Source organism: Symphodus melops (assembly GCF_947650265.1).
Source record: "Symphodus melops genome assembly, chromosome: 15".
NCBI lineage: Eukaryota > Metazoa > Chordata > Actinopteri > Labriformes > Labridae > Symphodus > Symphodus melops.
In genome coordinates, this window is record NC_136705.1 from 3,136,052 (window position 1) to 3,157,188 (window position 21,137).

The window sequence follows — 21,137 nt, forward strand, 5'->3', positions numbered from 1 at the left end:
ACGATGTAGAAAAGAGGAAAAAATGTAAATCAGAGCAACGGCACAGCTTTAAGTCCGATCGGACACACAGGTGCTGACAGGCATCGCCACTTTATAAAAAAGTACAAAATGAAAACTTGTGTCTGTCTAAATGTTTTGGCTGACACAAGAAGTATACTGCCTCACCACACAATATGTAGTGACCTGTGGGTGCATGTTTGCGTCCTGGTCCAAACAGTATGAGCTGTAAAAAATGTTGACTATTATCAAATCACATAAACGTTAACGACTCATAATCTGTGGCTATAAAGAGTTCAATAAAGACCTTCTGATTCTACGCTCAGATCTAGATCTTGTCGTCAGTGATTTTTACTTGTCAGCTGAGTCATGTATCCTTGTATTTCAATAGTAATGGAAGGGAACCCCTCTCCAGCACACACAGCCTATGATTATAATGTTGAACACTGACATACTGTAAATGTCACCCCATAGCCAAACATGCACACGGCTGCATGTTAAACCTCAGGGATTGTTTAAGATGCTGTGTGTGAGTGTGTGTGTGTGTGTGTGTGTGTGTGTGTGTGTGTGTGTGTGTGGAAGCTTGCTGTTATACGGAGGAAGGACAGAAGGAAGGAGGGGAGAGGGAAGGGGAGAGAGAGGGAGGGAAGAAAAAAAAAGGGGGATGCACGTCATTCTGACACGCAATTGGTGGGAGAGAAGAGGAGGAGGAGGAGGAGGAGAGCAACACTCTCACAGTGAAGGGTTTCATGTAGTACTACAACATGGTGCTATGAGCTTGAATACATTATTTCTTACATAATACAAATATCAGTTTATTTTAACACATTTACCCACCACAAATAATATATAATAATAACAAAAGGCTGTAGTTCTTGTTATTTATCAGATGGTAAAAGGTTAATTCATAAAATCCTGGTAACCCTCTCTCCCCCCTTTTTTTTGTGTTGCCAGATGTGACAATATTTTGACCAAAGGGTGGATACCTAATGCCTCTATCCTGAATGATAGGTTGGTTGATAGCAACACTTCCTAAAGCAGATACAGCCATATTTATTGAACTCAAATTAGGACCATCACTCATAAAATAAAAAAGTTTACTGGGGATTTAATCATATGAGAAGTTAGTTCATTTTCTCATTGATGAACACAGGCAGTCTTCGTTTGGTAAGCAGTGGAGTTGCCCCCTGCTGGCCATTAAAAAGAACGCACTTTCAAAGCTGGTCTGCATTTACATAATTTTTTAAAAACTAGAGTCTATTTCTTAATTACAGGCTGCAGATTAAGACCTGAAAGTTAACACTTGAACGAAAAAGGAAGTTCTGCCATTTGATTCCATGAAAGATTTTTGGGTAATGTAGATAGGTTTACAATCTCGTGTAGCCCGAATAATCCATTTATGTTCTTAACGATGATCCATTATCCCACCAATGGTTTCATGTCATGGCTGTGTTGATCTTTTGACTGAATAAAAAAGAAATGATACAGAGATGTTTTGTTTGACTGTGAATGGTCCGACAAAAGCCACTATGTACCTTTAAGGAACCCTTCATTTCCAGTGTGTTCTCAGGCTGTCAGTGAGCGCGCATCTTGACGGTGAGTGGAGCCCCCATTCTCAAATGAGGGCCGCGCGCTCTCGTCGCAGAAGCAGTGAACGCGCTTGAGGGGCTGCGGTCCCATTGACGGTTCCGTCTCCCTGACAGCAGCATCAGCATCAGCATCAGCGGCGGCGCTGCAAAACAAGAAGAGTCCGCCTCGCCCCGCAGACACACGGCCAGCCGGCCCAGCGGACCGAGTGGAGACCCCGAGCCGTCTTCAGAGGACCCCCACCTCTCTGCCCGGCCTGAAGGAAGGCAGCGAGATCCGCCTCCTCCCGTGTCCCAGCATCCCGACCGACCGCCGGAGAGATGGGCTCCCCGTGAAACGGTGGTGGTGGAGGGGAGAGGCGGGCGGTGGGAGGGGGGTGGGGGGAGAAGACAGCGGAGCAGCAAGAGGGAGAAGGAGAGGCTGAAAACCGGGAATCGAAGCGCTACCACCACCACCACCACCACCACCGTCACCGCTGCGACTACTACTACCGGAGCTAACCCCGACTCTGCTGCCGCCGCTGCCGCCGCCGCCGCCGCCCTGGGTGCCCCCCACTACTGCCATGGGAACTCCACATCAGTCGCTCAAACCGCCGCTTTATCCGTGGGCCATGTCGTGATCCGTAGGCTTCGCCAGCGGGTTTTCTATCCGTGATCCCGACCGAGGCGAAGAGGAGGAAGAGGAGGAAGGAGGAGGAAGAGGGAGAGAAGGTGGTGGTGGTGGGGAAGATGTTCGCCTCGGTGGGCCCTCGGGGCGGCCCGCGCCCACCCGTCGCCCCGGCCATCCCGGAGCCGGACCTGAGCCATCTGACAGAGGATGAGCGGAAGATCATCATGGCAGTGCTGGCTCGGCAGCGGGAAGAAGAGGCGAAGGAGGAGGCCATGACAAAGTAAGAGAGAGGAAGAGGAGAGGGATAGTTAGTGTGTGTTTGCGTGAGTGCGTGCGTGCGTGCGTAAGTGTATGTGTGTGTGTGTGTGTGTGAATGTGTGTGTGTATATGTGTGCGTGTGTGACTGGGCCTGGGCTATTTCCGTTCTGAAGATCCACCTCCATTCTCTCTTATGGTTGAGATGTTTCAGCACTGTATCTGCCCATGCATGCATGGTGTGTGTGTGTGTGTGTGTGTGTGTGTGTGTGTGTGTGTGTGTGTGTGTGTGTGTGTGTGTGTCCCTCTGTGTGTTGATTCTGCAGGTCAAGCCACACAGAACTCACTCACTAACAAACAGACAGACCCATAAAAACTACAGCTGTGTGCATGCATGGCAGGCCAGTGTGCACCAGGTTCCCCTCCGGTCCGCAGATTCTCGCTGCTCCAACTGTGGGTCAGGAGCTCTGGAAGGAGGAAGACTAGGGTGACGGAAGGATGAAATGAAGAGGCATGTCATCGCCTTGCCTCATCATCATCAGAAAATAAAAACGAATCTGTTTCCTTAAAATCCCCAACGCCTGAGTTGGACTTCAGGACTTTAACTGAAATATTTAAAAGATAGATTCAGCAGAAGTCTGGCTGCAGCCTGGCACTCAGAGTTGCAAAAGTAAAACCCTCCCTGTTGGCTTTTATCTGTGCAGCATCCATCTCAACAGCTGCTGTTCTCCGCTCTGGGGTGCGGTTGAGCCTTTCCCAGCCGTATGCACTGTATGTAGGCCAGTGCTCTTGCAACAGACATCACACGGGCTGTTATAGAACCAGTAGGCCTGTAACAGCGAGGGAGAAGGTGCCTGTGTAATGTCATTTTGAATCAGGAGCTACACCCACCTCCTCCTCTTATACCACCACAATCCATACGTACATACTGTACATACATACATGCATGCATTGTGAGGAGAAAAGTCTCCTCCTGATTATTTGGCCTCTGCAATTGGTGCAGGAAAGAGCCCACATCTTCCTCTTTTACCTCCTCCAGGACCAGAGAATGTTCAAACATTTTCTGCATGGTCTGCATGGAGCAGCATGCATAGATGGGCTGATAGAAAAAGATAGAGCGACCCACCTAAGCAAGGCGCTCCTCAAGCTTTACGTCCCTGTTCTATTTTAAGCCCTCTGTGCGGACCGATAGCCCAGCACTGGAACGGAAGATCGATTCATTGCATCTAAAGAAGGAAATGTCCAATATATAGCTCCAACTCTAAGTGGCTATGGATCATTTTCAGTAATGTATGAGAAGCCGTGGATTCAGTCATGTCATACTGTGGCGGCTGCAAATAAGGCAGGGCTGTCAGCACATACATGTCTTGTACTATATTGGCCTCAGAAGTGTTTCCTCTCATCACTGTTTGGATGGAGAGCAGTGTGTGTGTGTGTGTGTGTGTGTGTGTGTGTGTGTGTGTGTCTGTGCGATTAGGTCTGCACTGAAAAGCTGCACTGGTTGACTAATACATGCATGGTGAGTGTGCTAGCAGTAGGGTAGTGTGGGTTGTAATGCAGAGAGGCAGAGAATACTCCACACTTAGGAGCATTTTTAGGTATACTCACCCTCACTTTCCAAGCTATTAACGCACACAGGATCACTCGATATGGTACATTTACTGTGAGTTCAAAGCAGCTATGATATGATGGTGAATATAATGTGGGTGAACAATGACATCCTGTCAATAATCACTCCGCGTTAAAGTGGCTATAAACAACAGACAGATAGACTGAGGGAAGAATTGTTAACCTCTGCTACAATCCTTGATATCTTCTTTAAAGCCTAAATCCCAGTTACATAAGTACAGAGACGTAGTACAGTAAAGCCCCTCCCCACGGCAATACAACAGACACCAGTGACCTATGAATAGCAGTCCTTTTGCATGTTATGAACACATAGGAGTCAACCTCTGTTGTGCGTTGAAGTGAAGTTACAAATACTCAAGGTTTGTGCATTTTCTTGTTGCAAGCGTCAAACTAGCTGACAGTTTAAGGCCATGCCTCTTTACAATACAGAAATGATGAAACAGGGTTAGAACAACTGGCAGGTGTGCGCTTTCTTTCATCAGTTTCATCACGACTGGATGAGCAGTATGTGCTATTTATAGAGCAGATACACTGAAGTACACTGTGATAAGTGCATGTTGTAGGCTTGTCTTTATTTTAAATATTTTAGCCTTGCTGATCTACTACGGAAGCCCTCAGCGGACATGCAACTAGACATTTTGTTTTGAGGTATTTTTAGGTTACAGGGGTTCGACTTAAACTAAATGTTGTCGTCTCTGAATGACAACGTTGGTTTTCCCCACGTCTAAAAGTTCATTTCAGTGTTTTTGTCACGATTACGAGAAACAAACAAATTGTCACAGCATTGTTTCCAGAGACGAGATAAAAGGTCAAGATCCCGAGAAATAACTCAAGTTGAGTTTTTATGACTGGAAACTGGAGTCCCCGAAATGTATGGATGCATGCTGAGGTCACACGACTGCTACGATGCTCATTGTGTCCGATCAGGCGATCACAGAGCCATCGACCGTCAGACTTCACGGTGTTATCCGACCAATCGTGATGAAGAGGGGCGGGGTTTGAGGTCTGGAGAAGAAGACTGTGGATGAAACAAACGAACAAGAAGCGCACATTTTGTTGCCTGTGTCTCCTTGTTCCATCTTCATCAGTCTTCTTTCACTTTGCCTTTTTTGTTTGTATGCTTTTTGTTTGTGACCTTTACGTGTGCAGAGCGCTCTGTGCTCTCACTGGTCCACGTCAGCGACGTGACGGAACACGTCGTAGAAGGCAGAAAAAAAAAAGTCAAACATGTGAGACTTTCTGTCGGGCGGTCTTCAGGCGTCCCAAATGTGGCCTTAATTGTCATTATGACTCAATACACGGGGGAAAACAATTGATCATTGGGGATCAACGTGCAATCTGAGCTCAGTATTAAGGCTTGTGTTGTCTACAGTAGCAATTTGATATCAGCGTTTAGAAAATCGACACGGTGTATAATATTGCAGGGAGATTTGAAACATCAAAAAAAACTAAAAGTCAAACATTTCTGAAATTGACAACTAAATCTTTCAGAGAGAAAAACATCTGATAGAAACCAATCGGGTCCATCAACTATTCTGTGTGTCATCTGTGAATTTAAGGGTTACTGTTATGCTCAAAGATGAATCACATCCTGTCATGACTGAATGTAACCGATCATGGAGTCCTGGAATTTTTTACCTCAAGAACATTAAAGATTCAAATCCCACGAAGAAGTCTGAAGAATTGGTGCTGATTAGTCTGTGATCCGACAGGACTCACAGAGAGAGACTGACGCATCATTTTGATCAACATTTTTTTGTGATGCAGTAAGTTCAACAAGAAGTTACAGACACGTTGGTTGTCCTCCTCTCATTGTTTACACAATATTAAAGAATATTAGCAAACTCTCCCAAAGTTGCTGGAGTTGTGTGATCGATAACTGTAATGTTGTGTGTGTGTGTGTGTGTGTGTGTGTGTGTGTGTGTGTGTGTGTGTGCATGAGTGAACTGGCATATTGCAGACTTTCTAATCTGCACTTTAGCATCTGATGATCTTGTTTGGATTCAATATTCAAACGTATTAGCAGATTCTTGCAAAGTTGCTGGAATTGTTCAGGCTTAATATCGCCGAGCTTACATAAGTTATTTCATGAGTCAGCTCATTTATTTCGTGCCTTACAGATGTGAGCCGAAGCCAGTGGATGTCTGAAACGCTATGAGAACACAATGAAAAATCTATATGTAGCTAAGGCTTTTTTTAATGTATGTATGTTAATGTATTTAGAGTACATTATTTGTTGATATGCTCCAACCTCAAATCCCAAAGGCACGGCCATTTCATTATTTGTCAGCAGACACCAATGGAACAGCCCAAATCTTAGTTTATTGAATGATTATATTTAATGAAGAAGAAGAAGAAAAAGTCCATCGGATTGTCAGGAAGGCAGTATCCTCTTTAAGCAGAGTACCGCGAGGACGTCAATCTTCATCAGTCACTAGTTATTATACCTGTCAGTGCGGCAAAGCATGCTCAGAAGAAAGAGCCATCATCGTATCTAACATGCAGGAATGTGTCTTAATGAGAGGGGTGCCCACCACAGTATTGACGATAAAAGACACGTCTTCTGTTTCAGACAGGGTGGGCGTTGGTGGGGATTTCTCTCTCCGGTTTCCTCTGTGATCCGACTGATCAGAGCCCGCGCTTCATGTTTTATGGATGAGCTGGTTTTGAATCTAACAGTAAACGTGTCAGTGGACATATTGAAAACATGTCATTGTCTCAGGCTTGTGAGGGTTTCTCCAGCACTGCAAAGCGAGTCTAATGTGGCGTTCCTAACAGCTTATGGTGCTTTCACACATGCACAAAACTCCTGAAATGTTCAGTGGTTAGTTTCATGTATGAGCGCAAAACAAGCTGCAGAATCATTCACTTCATATTTACCTGGAATTGTTCCTGTCAGTTGCTTTGTAAAAGTTGGGATGAGCTGATTCCGGAAAAGTCACAGCGAGCAAACTTTGTTGATATGTGTCGAACTACACCCAGCATTCAGACTGAGCAGCATTGAATCCGCACATCAGCATTGTGTCGCTTCATTTTCCATTTCCGCATCGTTTATTCTTTTTTTTATCATCATGTCTTCCCTCCTCAGATCCCCCCTCCTCCCTTTGTATGGTGCAGGTTTTGAAAAGCAAGTCAGGAAGACTTAAGGGGGCGGTCTGCCTGAAAAGTTCTAGAAATGTTCCGGGGTGCGTCATGTGAAACATTGAGAGTGTTTTCCTGAGAGTTCGGTTTGTTTGTTTGAGTGAGGTTACTGTTTGAAGTCAGTTGACATGAAACAAGATGCTGGGCTATGAAAACTAACAACAGACATCAAACTCTTATTCCTTTGCTTTAAAACCAGCGCCTCTTTACAAGCCGAGCGGCCTCTTCAAGTACTTCCTCTAAAAGTGGTTATTTTTGCCTTTGTCAGGCTGAAATTGTTGACAACATAACCAAAAGGATTTTTCCAAAGACAGATTTATGTGTTTGAGACTAGACTATTTATAGCTTCTCTTTTCATAGCTACTGGACCCCTTCAACAAATATAGTTTTAACTAAGTTACTGGCCTACAGTTCTCTCTACCTATATTTTAAATTTTGGGTTTTTTTATGCTTTTATTCTAAGATAGGACTTTGGATGAGAGACATACTATTGGTTGGATTTGAATCCACTAACCATCAGACTACAGGCGCCCCCCGATGTACTATCTGCCCACACGCGAATAAAGCATTGGGTCAGAATTTACAAGTCCAACATCAAGGTCACACAACGACACAAACGACTGAAACGATTGTGACAGGGAAAGACTAGCAAGTCCTGTGTTCTGCATGATAGTCTGTGGAGTTGTCAGGATTTGAAAAGAGCGATGAAAACTTGAAAAAGGGCTCTTTTTGTAGCCTGACGTCGTGTCGACTGAGAGCTGTTCACCGAGAGCCTGGATGTGCCCGAGTGTTCTGCCTCTCAAGAGGAAGTTTTCTCTTGTCACTGTAACTTCTAACTCAATGTTGTTAAGCTCTACGCTCATGACGGATTGACGCTTGGCCTTTGTAATCTAGCAGTGACTACGGTCTTTTACCTGCTTTTTGTAAAGTGTCTTAGATAACACTTGCTATGAGTTAGCGCTATACAAATTAAGATTGATTGATTGATTGAGTAGGAATCCATAATGTCAACACTTGAAATAATCAATAACATTCCCAGCTCTGTGTAAAATGTAAATAAACTTGTTTTTTTTATTGATAAATATTTGATTGGGTTCATTTTTTATGTTCATTATGGTCTGAAGGAATAATACAACCTGAAGCCATCTATTCTTTCAGACCATACAGTTCTGTATTGAAACTAAACTAGTGCCCAGATTTATAAAAACATTAGAGATTTCCATTAAAGAACAAGATACGATGATGAGACAACGAGTTCAAACAGTCGGACAACACATCCAGGCCGTTCAGCGAGCTTTTGTTTATCCTGCAATGAGATTTCAGAGATGTGTAAATGATCTGCATACAGATTAACTGAGAGCGACCAAAGTCAAAATCCTAACTTTGTATGTTTCAGAGAAGAGAAGCCTATCCAAGCAAGAACGGTTAATCTGGTTGGCCAGAAGAAACCTCCGCAGCAAAACGACGTCCGGTGAGTTCCATTTTTTACTCCAACAAGTCGACACCCCCCCTTTGTAGGATTCTAAACTGTCCTAAAATTAGTTAAGGAGAGTGGTTAATAGTTGCTATTGCGTCACTTTATCGTCATCACACCCCGCTGGTCCAACAGCCTCCTTTGATTAGCCTGCAGTCTGTCCTTTTGTCTCACATTCCTGTTCGGTTGTGAAATTTATTCTACACCTTGGATGAGTCACGGCATGAAAGATAAATGTGTGTTCTGGTCTTTTTCACAAGTGTGACTCAGGCCATTATTATGCAATTTCTATGATACTGTAAGTGGAGTGGCCTTGTTTAGACCGCCGGATTTGTTGTCAGGAAATATTTTAGTGAAAATAAACGTCAGGAATCCACACACTCCTTAACCTTTGTGTTAAACACAAAGATAGAGTCGCTGTCTGTCATCTCTCAGACAGTAACGATGTAGTTTCTAGTGTTGGAGATGGACACAATCAGTGTGATAAGTCCAGTCCAGGTCCCGTTGAGTCTTTAGGAACTAAAGATGCTGTCTCCCCTTTTAGAAAGGCTTCTCTGGCTGTCTCTCAGTTTGCTCAGCTGTCCTGTCAAGCTGCTAATCAGGAGGGAAGACTTCCATCATGTGGATGCTTCTGTGCAGGTGGTTTTTGTTGACTGTTTGCAAGAGATGCACCATAAGGCTGTATTTCAATATGGCAACTATTTAGAGTTTTTTTTTTTTTTTTTTGCAGTCAGCCAAAGGTAGAAACTTGAGGAACTGACTAAAAAACATCATAGGCTAGTTTGTAGGTAACCTGGTGTAGTTAAGCTAGTAAACACGCGGTGCAGGATTTTGCATGAATGCATTGATCTCTTTCGCTGCACATTACATTTCCCATCCCAGGTCACTAACTTCTGTTCCACTGCATCTTATATATATATGCACAAGGAACCCTGAAGCATGTCATCGACAGGTCCATGATGCTTTCATCACATTCCAACATTAACCAATCAGGTGTGGTCAGGCCCAACTGGTCAGGTGATGGAGTAAAAGGTTTACTATGGTTCACTTCGGGCACACTCACACTCGGCTCTGTTGCCCCGTTCTGTGCTGAAGTAAAATAGCACCCCCTTCCACATTCCCCAGCTGGCCTGCACTCACATTGTTCCAGGATATACGTACATAACGTGTCACATTTACGTGATCATGAAGCACGCTTGGTTTGCAAGACAGATAGACTCTAAAATAAAAGAAAAGGGATGCACAGTGGAGTCTACGTTGTGTGCCCGTCCTTGTGCTCGTGCATCCTAACATACCGTGCCAAAGCCCACCTCTTTCATCCGTGCCATGGCCAAGGAAGTGTACCAGGAGCACTCGCACCACTCACTTCGGGTGTCAAAGGAGCCTGCTCACGGTACAGATTGCATAATGTGATCTGTTGCTCCACTGATGAGCTAAAGTAAGCTAAAACCGAACAGAAGACAGAAGAGATGATTCAGCTAAAACGCAGTTCAGTTTATTTAAATGGTGGCACACTCAACATACCGGATGTTTAAACTTGATACAACTCTCATAAAACTCAGATGTTATTGCTACCTGTTTCTGTACAAGGGCATCAAAAACAGCTGTCTGAAGCTCCAAGTGATTGTTAAATTCTTTTGTTTTATTACCAAAAGAAAAATTGCAGGCAAACTTCCACTTCCGTTTTTGTGCAATTTAGACTGTTTACTGTCTTTCTTGTGCAACAACAGAAGATTTGTAGTTTTCTGAAAAGCTTTGGTGCTCTTTGACGTTATTGATCATTAAAATAATTGATTGTATTAAATTTTAAAAGATTGTATTGGGATATATTGAACTTTTTTGTCAAGCTTTTTTCTTCCACTGAAGTTATGGATCTGGATCTGGATCCCTCTTTTCATTGGGCTGCACATGTTGTAATGATTGAAGCCTCATGTTTTCTCACAGAAAGGGGGTTATGTGGACGTCAAAGGGGACGAGACATCTGAGCGGTTTCAGCCTCTGGATGTGCACCTGTCCCTTTATTGGATAACATCAGACAGATCAAAGATGAAGTTAAAAGCAGACGTCCAATTACAGAGGTTATCCTGTCGATTTTTATTTTTTACTCATCATCACGGTGGAGCAATTAGGACTGATCAAACTGATAGATTCTTCACATCAGCATGTTAGAGCTCAGCTCAGTTTAAAGCAGCACATGGTAAGAATCACACTGAACACAAACACTGTTGTTTCTTTATCGATTAAAAATACATCTCTGTCAGTGACGCTCATAACATTTAGAAAGAGTCTCTTTAAATTATCAAAGAGATGTTGATGATTTTCACTGACATCAGGATATGTAGTTCCAGCTTGACTCGTGCCTCATCCCTTTTTTTTACTTTTAAATTTCCATTTAAGTTGCGTAATGCTTCGAACATCATCTTGAAAATGGAGGTGCTTAGAGGTCACAGAATCTTCTCCGGGAATAACGCCTCCCATCTTGTTTCCAATTAGCAGAGATTTGGTCAGGAGTGATTCTTTAAAAATGCTGAGTGATCATCTTTTCTTCACCACTGTGTGTGTGTGTGTGTGTGTGTGTGTGTGTGTTGTTCTGTGTGTGAAGCCTGGTTATTTGATCAGCCGCTGGTTAATACAGACTTGAATAGCGAACGCGTTACTTGAAACAGACTCGACCGTTTCCACTCTTTGATGTTATATGAGCATCTCGGTCCCCGCTGGCTTATTTGCCCGTTGAAATGCGAGTTTTCATGCATCCTGTTCGTTTTGCGGTGACTTCTGCAGCCAGTAATGTCTTTCTTTTTTTCTGCCACACAATGATCAAAGCTTGTTTATGCTCTATCTGTGTGCATTGTATGTGTGTGTGTGTGTGTGTGTGTGTGTGTGTTGGATCAGAGAGTGAGTAGGATTACAGAGTAAGTCAGCTGGAGCACATCTGCTTCACTGAGGAATCCCACAATATGGCCTCCATTTGTAACATTATACAATCTGTGCCTTTCCGGGCAGTATTCCCCGGATTATTCCGCAGACATTTCAATCAGTATTCCAACATTATTCCCCCCGTCTTGTTGATCTGGTGCTGATAAACCTCGCCTAAGTGATTTTAATGTAAGACACGCAAATCATGTAAATGTGTATATCCTTAAGGCAAATGTGTGGTTTGATATGTAGAGCCATGATTGGGTAGCCTAGCATCCAGATAATTCAACAACATTTGTCCTGGAGTTAAAAGTCTGACTGCTGCTTTTTGTAAAAGTTGAACCGAAATCAAAATCCCCAGACTTTAAATAATCTATATTTGTAGAACAATGGACATTCCTGTACTGTCAATAAAACACGCACAGCTCAAGGAAACCCTTGATGACAGACATCAGCTGTTCATTGTGTATTTCCGAAGCCATAATGTTTATTCACAGATGATTGTAACGTCTGTAGGAAACATGGTGGTGGGCAGAGAAAACCTGGCTGCTGATGGTGCGCTCCTGCCAAACGTTTGTCAGGTTGATCGGCTCAGTACAGACAGAATGGACTTCCTGTGAGCTGTTGACTGAGCCGCCGCCAATCTGAGAACGCAGCGAGAGAAAATGGCTCGTTTTAAACTCGACCACTATGTACTTTTGAGTTTGTCTCTCGGGCTTTTATAAACTTTTAATAAGCCCGGAAGTTGTTGAAGTTTCTCAGTCTGTAAAGGAACATCAAGTGCTTGAGCTGAAGTTAATCACAATATGCAAGGCCTTCAAATGATAACATCTCTGTGTCACAGTGTGTGTGATGATGACCCTTTGTCACTGAGTGGATTATAAATTAATGTTGTATTCCTGTTGGAAGTCCACATGATCCTTAGTTTAAGTGGTGTGTTCTTGTTAAGGTCCACCTCTTGAAGTTTTACGTTTCATTCTTTAAAACTGACTCCATGAAACACCACAGACACTAAACCTTGAATTATTGCTTTAAAGACAGTGATGGTATTATTATGTTGTGGGAGCAAAATGTATTTTAAGGATGCATTAAAACCAACGTAAAGTTTCTCTTTTTTATGTCCTGACATTCTTGTGTCTTATTTGCAATGGGCTTCTCTGATCACACCAACCGGCATCATCTGCGAAATGACATTGTTGGTTTTTATGAAGCTTAGTAGCAAAAGCTACATGACTTCTGACGGCTGCTTCAAAAAGACGTATTTGAAAAGTTGGAGCTGTAAAAGCATGAATACAGACCTGCATCATGAGGTAGCTTTTTCCTCACCTGTATAAAATCACAAAATGAATCTGTTCATTTTGTGTTCATAGCGCTGTACTTAGTGCTCAGTTGGGCGGAGTCGGTCGTCTCTCAACTGGAAGGTTGTGGGTTCGATTCCAAAGTCCTGTCGCAACATGTCCGATGTGTCTTTAGGCAAAATACTTAACCCCCAATCGCTATGCATGTGAGTGAATGGATTAGCTACTTGCCACCAGTGTGTGAATGTGTAGGTGTGACCTGCGGTGGAAAAGCGCTACACAAGCGCAAGTCCATTTTTGTTAAAGTCTCATCCAAAGTGGGCAGAAAGGAAAGATACTGCAGACTCAGTTCTTGGAGAAACCTGCAGTGAAAATTTACCAAACTGTTTGTGCCGCTAGGTAATGCAGTGACCCAGTCGAAGCAGCATTTGGAATATTCAGAGAATGTGTTTTATAAACACGGACAAATCGTGCTCTCGTCTTTGTCTGTGGTTCACACACAGCTTACAGTACAAACTTAGTAGTGAAAATTTAGAAATACACCCCTTATGAGTATAAGTTACAAATAACTTGATCCTTGAATCTAACTTGTGAATGAAATTGATGAATATATTTTCATGTTTTTGCCTTTTGCATCACTGTGACTCACTGGTCAGGTCGGATCCAACTGTTCCCTCCAATCACCTGCAGACATCTGCAGGCTTCTGTATGGCTGATGAAGATGTACTGCAATGTAAGGATGTTTACGTCCACAACACTAAATGTGATTGGCCCAGTGTCCCCTGACAGCAGGGTACCATGGCGATGGCCCAGCAGAGCCGTAGTAACCTCATTAACCCCTGGGATTGGCGAGGAGTCACTTCCTCACTTCCTTTAAGGATTGGCTGTTATTCAAGGTCGTCCCATGACTCTGGGCTCCAACAGGGACACACACTCAGATACATGTGTGTGTGTGTGTGTGTTTGTGTGTGTGTGTGTGTGTTTGACGGAGTTTTTACATTTAAAAAATGTAAAGGGAGCTTTTTGTTTGATTGTAACTGGATTTTTCCATCGTCAAACGAAGGAGTAACAAAGACATTGTTTGATGGTCACGGAGGTCTCTAATTTGCACCAGGGTTAAAGGTTACCGTTTATGGGTTAGTATGCGTGATTTGTCTGACTTCAGTGTTTTCTGTCAAGGTGTAGTTAGTAATTAAAGGCAGGAAAAGCAGCCTTGGCTCATTTCTGAATGAGTGTATTTCTTATAAAATAACCCCAAAACATTCATGAAGGTTAAGAGTCATTCTGCCTTCAAGACGAACACTTTTTCTTTTTAAAATGGAATAATGCTGGAATTTCAAACAAGCTAACTGGTTACCGTTGTCTCAGCTCGCCCTTTTAACCCTTTCCGCAACTGAACCTCCCGTTTTCCTTGATTTACACTTTCTGATCTTTCCCTCCTTTTGATGGAAATTCTGAATCTGTCCATCCAAATCTTTCATTTGAAATAACGCACATTGGGATGCCGGTTCGACTCCTGGTGGTGCACCTCATCTCTCTCTCTCTCTCTCTCTCTCCCCACATCTCTGTCTTTCCACAGCTGTACTCTGGAATGATGCTATAAAATGGATATTTAAAGACTAAATAAAAAATAGTGCATCATGTTGAGTTGGTAATAGTGACGTAGATCAGCACTGTAAAAACACAGATGAACAATTCAATTAATTAATTAAAACAGCGCCTGCTAACTGTATCAAGGGATCTCCAAAGAAGGAGTTTACGTTCTGCCTCGACTCATTCTTACGTGTCTGACGTTACTGTAGCAGTGTTGCAGCGTTCCCAGAAAACAGAAGCCATTTTGGCAAATAAACTACCAAAGATACACAAATCAGTGTGGACGTTTTGTTTGTGTATTTATTCAGTGTTAAATCTCCAGTTTATCTCACTAACTTAATTCAGTGTGTGTTACAAACAACTTAAATCCCCTCATCCCACTTCCCTTCCAATCTCTCATCTACACACACACACACACACACACACACACACACACACACACACACACACACACACACACACACACACACACACACACACACACACACACACACACACACACACACACACACACACACACACTTCAACACCCCAGCATTTTGTTAAAAATGCTCAAATAAAATGATGCACTTGTTAACGTTTGACTCAATAAACCAGGATCTCGTCAGGTGATCAGCATGTGTGGAGGCTCACTGATCAGGATGGGTATCACATTGATCATCCACAATTAAGAGACAACATCTCCAACAAGCAGCTGCACAGAAATATTAAAACAAAAGCACAAGAAGCTGTAGTTTTATCATAAGATGTCAGGCGAGATGGCGTTATGTGGAGTCAAAACAGAAAGTCAGCAAATGTACTTAAGCAGCCGTGAATATTCCTGGATCCTCTTATGTAGGAAACCATTCAGATGGCTGGATGGAAAGACAGATACTTGATTTAATCCTGAGGGAAATTCAAAACATCCAGCATCCAGCTTCCAAAAACATGGTTTGTGACAACCAAAAACAACGTTCTGCTCTCCTCCCACCTGTATGTATTTATTGACCCGAATTAAGATTTAAAGAAATTTTTACATAAATCAAAATAAAACCTGTATATTTTAAGCCTGTGCAAAAAAAAAAAAAAGTACATAACCGTTCAGGAATATAAATATATCAAAATGTATGTAAACTGTCAGAAATGAGAATAAGCAAATTGCATCAGAAAATGAGACGTATCAAGTCAAGTCAAGGACCCATGGTGTTATAGATTTAAAGCACCCTTAGTTTCTGGCTAATCGATTCCCTAATTGCACATTGCCACTTTCCAGATTTCTCTCTAAAAATGTACTATGAACCTGGCCCCAAAAATGATCTTGGCAGATAACAAAGAAATCTCAATCCAACAGTTGGCTTGTTGTTTTAACTAAAAACGAACTTGCCAGATAACATCACCTACGAATGATTTTTACGATCAGGTCTTAAAAGATGCAAACTGGCAGCAAATAAAGGGGTCGTATCAATATTTATAAAGGGGTTATGTTTTCCATTTTTGATGATTGGGGGTGGCTGTTTTTTACAGTATGTGTGTAAATGAGATTGTTTGTGTGGAGGATTATATGGCTTTACACATGCTGTGTGTATGTGTGTTTGTGCTGCCTGGCTGTGTATGGCGTTGCCAGGCCATATGGAGCGCTGTCTGGGGAGCACACTACCCACTTAGCTCTGCTGTTGGCTCTGGTGCTCTCTCCATCTGTCCCTCCTCTTTCTCTCTTTATCTCTCTCTCTTATCATTCCTTCCATCCCACACTCTCCATCTTTCCCTTTTTTTTGTCTTTATCTTTATCTTTGATCTTTTTCTTTCTTTCTTCTAAGTCTCTTCTTCAATCTTCTTCACATCTTTAAGTTATCTTTAATTATTGATAAAGGGGCCTTTTTTTGTTTTTTTACCACATTTTGGAGTCTGAATGACTAAAATGAAGCTTGAAGTTTTTGGCTTCAGCAGATTGCCTCAGGTTGGAGCCATGAGACAGGCTGCAATGACTGCAACACGCTGAGTAAATCTGGCCTGAAATTGTCTGTAATGGCTTCTATTATCCTTCAACAAGTATTCCTAACCAGTGCGTATTTTTACCCCTGATCGGCTCAGATTGTCATTAGGTGACATCCATCTTTTCGAAGCCGCTGTAGACTCCATTGACAAAAAAGAAAACAAGAGTTGTACAGGTAAACTGATGCTGTGCTCCAATCTTTGTTTGTGTGCAGTTCACCAATATTGTTGTTGTCTTTCTGTTCAAAGGAGAATCACAGGTTTGGTCAATGGAGTCTGGTTGCATTGAAAAGCACACAGTAAATTCTGTTTTAAAAAAAAGAATCTAACAGCTGAAAAACACATTTATCTCTGCAGAAATCACCATTTCATTTGTTGTGACTGTAGACTCCCAACCAACGTAACTAGTCTCACTGTTTTAAAACTTATCATGTCATAATTGGTGCATACTGGGGCATGTAGTGCAGTCTCTCACAATAAAGGCAAAAAAGCCCCCAAAAAATAAATACATTGGTGCATATTAGAAGGGTCTGAGAGTTAAGGTGAAGAGTGGGGTGCAGTGGGGTTGTTAATCTGTACCGCTGCTGCTGTAGGAGGACGCTGTGGCTGCTAAACTACGGTGTGAAGAAAGGGACATAACAGCATGTAATCATATATCAGCCTCTAGCTCTGATTAACAACATTTTTAAATGAATTTTGGACCTCATTCAAATGGCATGGCATGTCAGGGCACGGAGCAGAAGTCAAGCAGAAACACTTTCACATATTAATATGAAAATGCTATTTTTTTGGCTTTATCGTTAGCATGATTCTTTTCTCAGTAGTTTCTGGTTTTTAAAGTGCATTTGGCTGCGAGTGGAGAGGGAGAGAGAGAAAGTTAGAGAAATCCCAGTAAATCGTTTGCAGATGATCACTGTCCTGGGTAGAAAGAGGAGAGTGATTTCCGAAGAAGCCGGTCGGCCTGAGAGAGAAACAGAGAGAGAGAGAGAGAGACGTGGTTGGAGAAGCAGTCAGAGGAGTACACTCAGAGAGAGAGAGGGGAGGAAGGGGGGAGGTGAGAAGAGTAGAGGAGTGTGCAGAAGGAGCGAGGTGGTTCGGAGAGATACGAAACATCACACAGACTCACACTGCTGCGTGTTAAATCACAACTGTCTGTTTAGGCATGAATCATCACCTTCTTCTCTGTTGGGATTCCCCAAAAACCAGAATCAGATCCTGAAGAATTAATGACCCAAACTTTGTTGAACGCTGACGGCAGATTGGATAAATATGACACACCGTTGCAAATGCGCTGAAAAATGGAAGTAAATAAAAAGAGTGGGATATGAGTACAGAGAAAAAAGAAAGTAGAGGAGAGTGTGATATAAGAAAAGGACGGAGGGAGGGATGGAGGGAGGGAGTGGGGGAGGTGAGAGTACAGCCGAGCAGCTCAGCATGGAGAGCTCTCTGACGGAAGTGAGGGAGGGGAAGGGACGGAGGAGGAACAACAGAGCCTGGCACAGAAAGAGAAAAGTAGAGAGCGAGAGATTCTCCATGTCCCTGCTGCCATATGGTGATCAGCCAGGCTAACACACAGCACATACATGCACTAAAGGAGAATTAAGCACAGAGACGGCATAATCATGGTGTGGACGACCATCAGGAAACCAAACGTTTGTAGGAAAGAGAAACAGCAGATAACCACGAGGAGAGTATTTGGAATAATTCGTTCAAGTCGACGGGTCACATTTTCGTTTAGTGACGTTTCTTTGTGGGTTCTGAAGGGTCAACAACGTCGCCTCTTCCTCGCCTGGATTCACTGCTCGATGTCTCTGCCGCACTTTTCTTTCCAATATTTCCCGTTTGGAGCCACAAATGCAAATGCAAAAAATAGTAAACATCCATATCTGCTTCCTCCCTTTTCAACCATTTGATTTGTGTATCTATATTTAAAAAGATTTAAAAATCTGAGAGTCCCATGTGAGACACTCCCAGCGTACTACGGGGGGGGAATCAGTGGTACTCGTACCTCAGTTTTTAGGCCCCTGAACTTTACTTTACCATGAGTGTCTGCTCCACCTAATGATCCCTCCTGCACAGACCCTGGCTCCAGAAATGACATCACTAGCATTGGATGTCAGGGCAGTGGGTGTTTTGGCGGGAGGAGGTGGAGACGCGTCATTCATCTTTTTATAAAAACACTGACTGCAGAAATGAAGGGGTCCGGGATCTGATGGTGCATCCAGTTCATTCTGTACATTCATGATGTACACAGACTTAGATGAGCTCCACCTTTCCCCTTCACTTCCCTTCCTCATCCTCACATTCAGTTTTAACTCCGTACTGTCCATACAGAGGGATGAGGACGAATAAGAAGAGGCGGCGGCGTCGGGGCTAAGCTAATTTTTTTCACGTACGCCGAGTCAAACTTCTGCTGAACTCACAGATGTGATCCCACCGTTCACAGATCACATTTTGATTAATATGACACCAAGATGCCATCTTATGAGACACATCTCAAGGGTCTTTATGTGTGCACAATTACAGGAACACACAAATTTACATCCATGCACTTCGTGTCTGTTCGATGCAGCCGAGCACAACGTATGTGAGCCGTTTTATAATCCCTCGATTCCCATCAGCCTTAAAAGGTTGTACACTCCTTTCTGCAAATAAAAGGGTGTTAAAGTGAGTGTAGGTGGATCTCCTTTGCATGCAAACAAATAGCTTTTCTATAAGCACACACACACACACACACACACACACACACACACACACACACACACACACACACACACACACACTCTCGCACAAACCGGAAGCCCATTTCTAATTCTGGCATGCATTTTACCTTCCATTCAATTTCACAAATAGCGTGCGAGGGAGGAAACTTTTTAATACTCGTCTATTATAGGAAACAGAATGAGTTCCAATCAATCTTGTAGATGACTCCTCTACAGTAAGAGTGTGTGTCGGTGTGTGTGTGTGTGTGTGTGTGTGTGTGTGTGTGTGTGTGTGCGCGTGTGTGCAGGGGAGCGGATTAAAAACAGGGAGTGAGGGAGAAAGTTGTGGGATGCTAAAGAGGATGCAGAGAGGTTTGGAGGAAGAGTTTGAAAGGATGAAACTTTTGAAGGTCTTCACTTAAACATCTCACTGCAGCTCCGAGGGAGCAAAGTTACTTTAAAATTAAGTGTCGGGAAGCAAATGAGAATGTGACGGAGAGAGAGGTGGAGAGCTAATTTCCAAATGGCTACGAGGTGATTTTCTCTGACACTGACTCATTGTTATTTGATTCATGTCTGCCTGCTTTTTGAATATCGATCCAGGAACTGGAGCAGTGACTCATACTGAGCCATAGAGGCCTGAGTCACTACAGGAAAGAGAGTCGAAGCTGGCTCCCCATCCCAGCCTGATGCCACACTGCTTTATGAAAGCCCAGGAGAGAAGGAGGCTGTGCCAACTTTTTGGCTGAGCAGCAGTAATGACACTGCTTTATTTTAGGACACATCTACAGGATGTCAAGCAGGTGGTCTCGAACTTTTCGGGAGTTGTTTCACTGAAACTTTGGTCTTTGATCAAGGACCCCAGCTCTCTGAGAGAAAGTGGTCCAAAACCATTTTGGGAAGCAACTGTGGGAGCTGAATGGATGCTTTTTGCCTACGGAAATAACTGGGAGATCATGAGTGGACACATAATTGATGATTTTTGGCTCCAACATGAGAAAGTCTTCATTAAAACCGAATATTTGTTGAATATGGGTTGGTTTAAAGTGTGCACATGGCCACATTTAACAAGGATACTGCTGCAAAGTAGGTCTGCAGCCGAGAGGAGCTCCAACAACTGAGACGCCAATTCATGAAAGGTGATTAAAGGAGGAGACAGGTGGTGCCGGAGATTTCTCTTATTGTCGAGAATGGAACTCAAGCAAAGAGAAAAGCATCGACAATCTGTTCCTTCTCTGCTTTAAACTTTATAAAATCCTTGACCTTTCACATGTCATTTGCACAATGACAAATATTCACAAAAATAAACAAAAGTAGAGAATATAAAGTGCAGGAAGAGGCAGAAATCTCAAAGAGGTGATTTGAAGCCTCTACCCATATACTTCTGAAATAAGAGCCCGACCTATTCATCGACCAGCCGATAATATCGGCCAATATAAGCATATCCACTAACTCTCTGTATCGGCTGCTTTTATCGCAGATACACGCCGATATTACTCGATTCGTTCACCAGTCAAACAGCATCATCACTCTCAGACCCAAAAATCTCAGACCGGTCGGGCCCTAATTAAAAATATCACCAAAGTGAAAAAAACACAATTGACCTAATTAATGATTAATCATCGATGTTCGGTAACAATGACACTCAAATCTAAATATATGAGGTATTAGAGTCCCTGTGAGTGTGAGTGTGTGTGTGTGTGTGTCAAATGTCTATTTTTCACCTGAACTGACAACAGAACAAAATAACCACTAATATAAAACACTATAAAACAAATGATTAAGATGAACAATGGATCCATGGATGTTAAAAAGCAGCTTCTTCACGTTTTTCTCAGGCGTCTTTGGTTACATTTTAGTGAGACAGATTACTTTTTTAATCGTTTTGAAAATTTGACCTCAGCAAATAAAACATGATGGAGGATGAAGATCTAAAGCTGCTTCTACAACTACTACATGGTGTAA

General features: G+C 42.9%; 1 protein-coding gene across 9 annotated transcripts in view; it reads left to right on the forward strand.

The window, feature by feature from the left end:
* The first annotated feature begins 1,009 nt into the window (after window positions 1–1,009).
* rims1a (regulating synaptic membrane exocytosis 1a) overlaps window positions 1,010–21,137 on the forward strand; it is a 92,965-nt gene continuing 72,837 nt past the window's right edge. For 4 of the 9 annotated variants that reach the window (XM_079362404.1, XM_079362405.1, XM_079362403.1 and 1 more), the window contains exons 1-2: window positions 1,013–2,473; window positions 8,615–8,689. In XM_079362404.1, the coding sequence (XP_079218530.1) occupies window positions 2,313–2,473; window positions 8,615–8,689 (236 nt within the window). In that variant the 5' untranslated portion in view covers window positions 1,013–2,312. Of the gene's footprint in view, window positions 2,474–8,614; window positions 8,690–21,137 lie in introns of all 9 variants that reach the window. The other 5 variants (XM_079362402.1, XM_079362400.1, XM_079362407.1 and 2 more) reach the window with 3 other exon arrangements.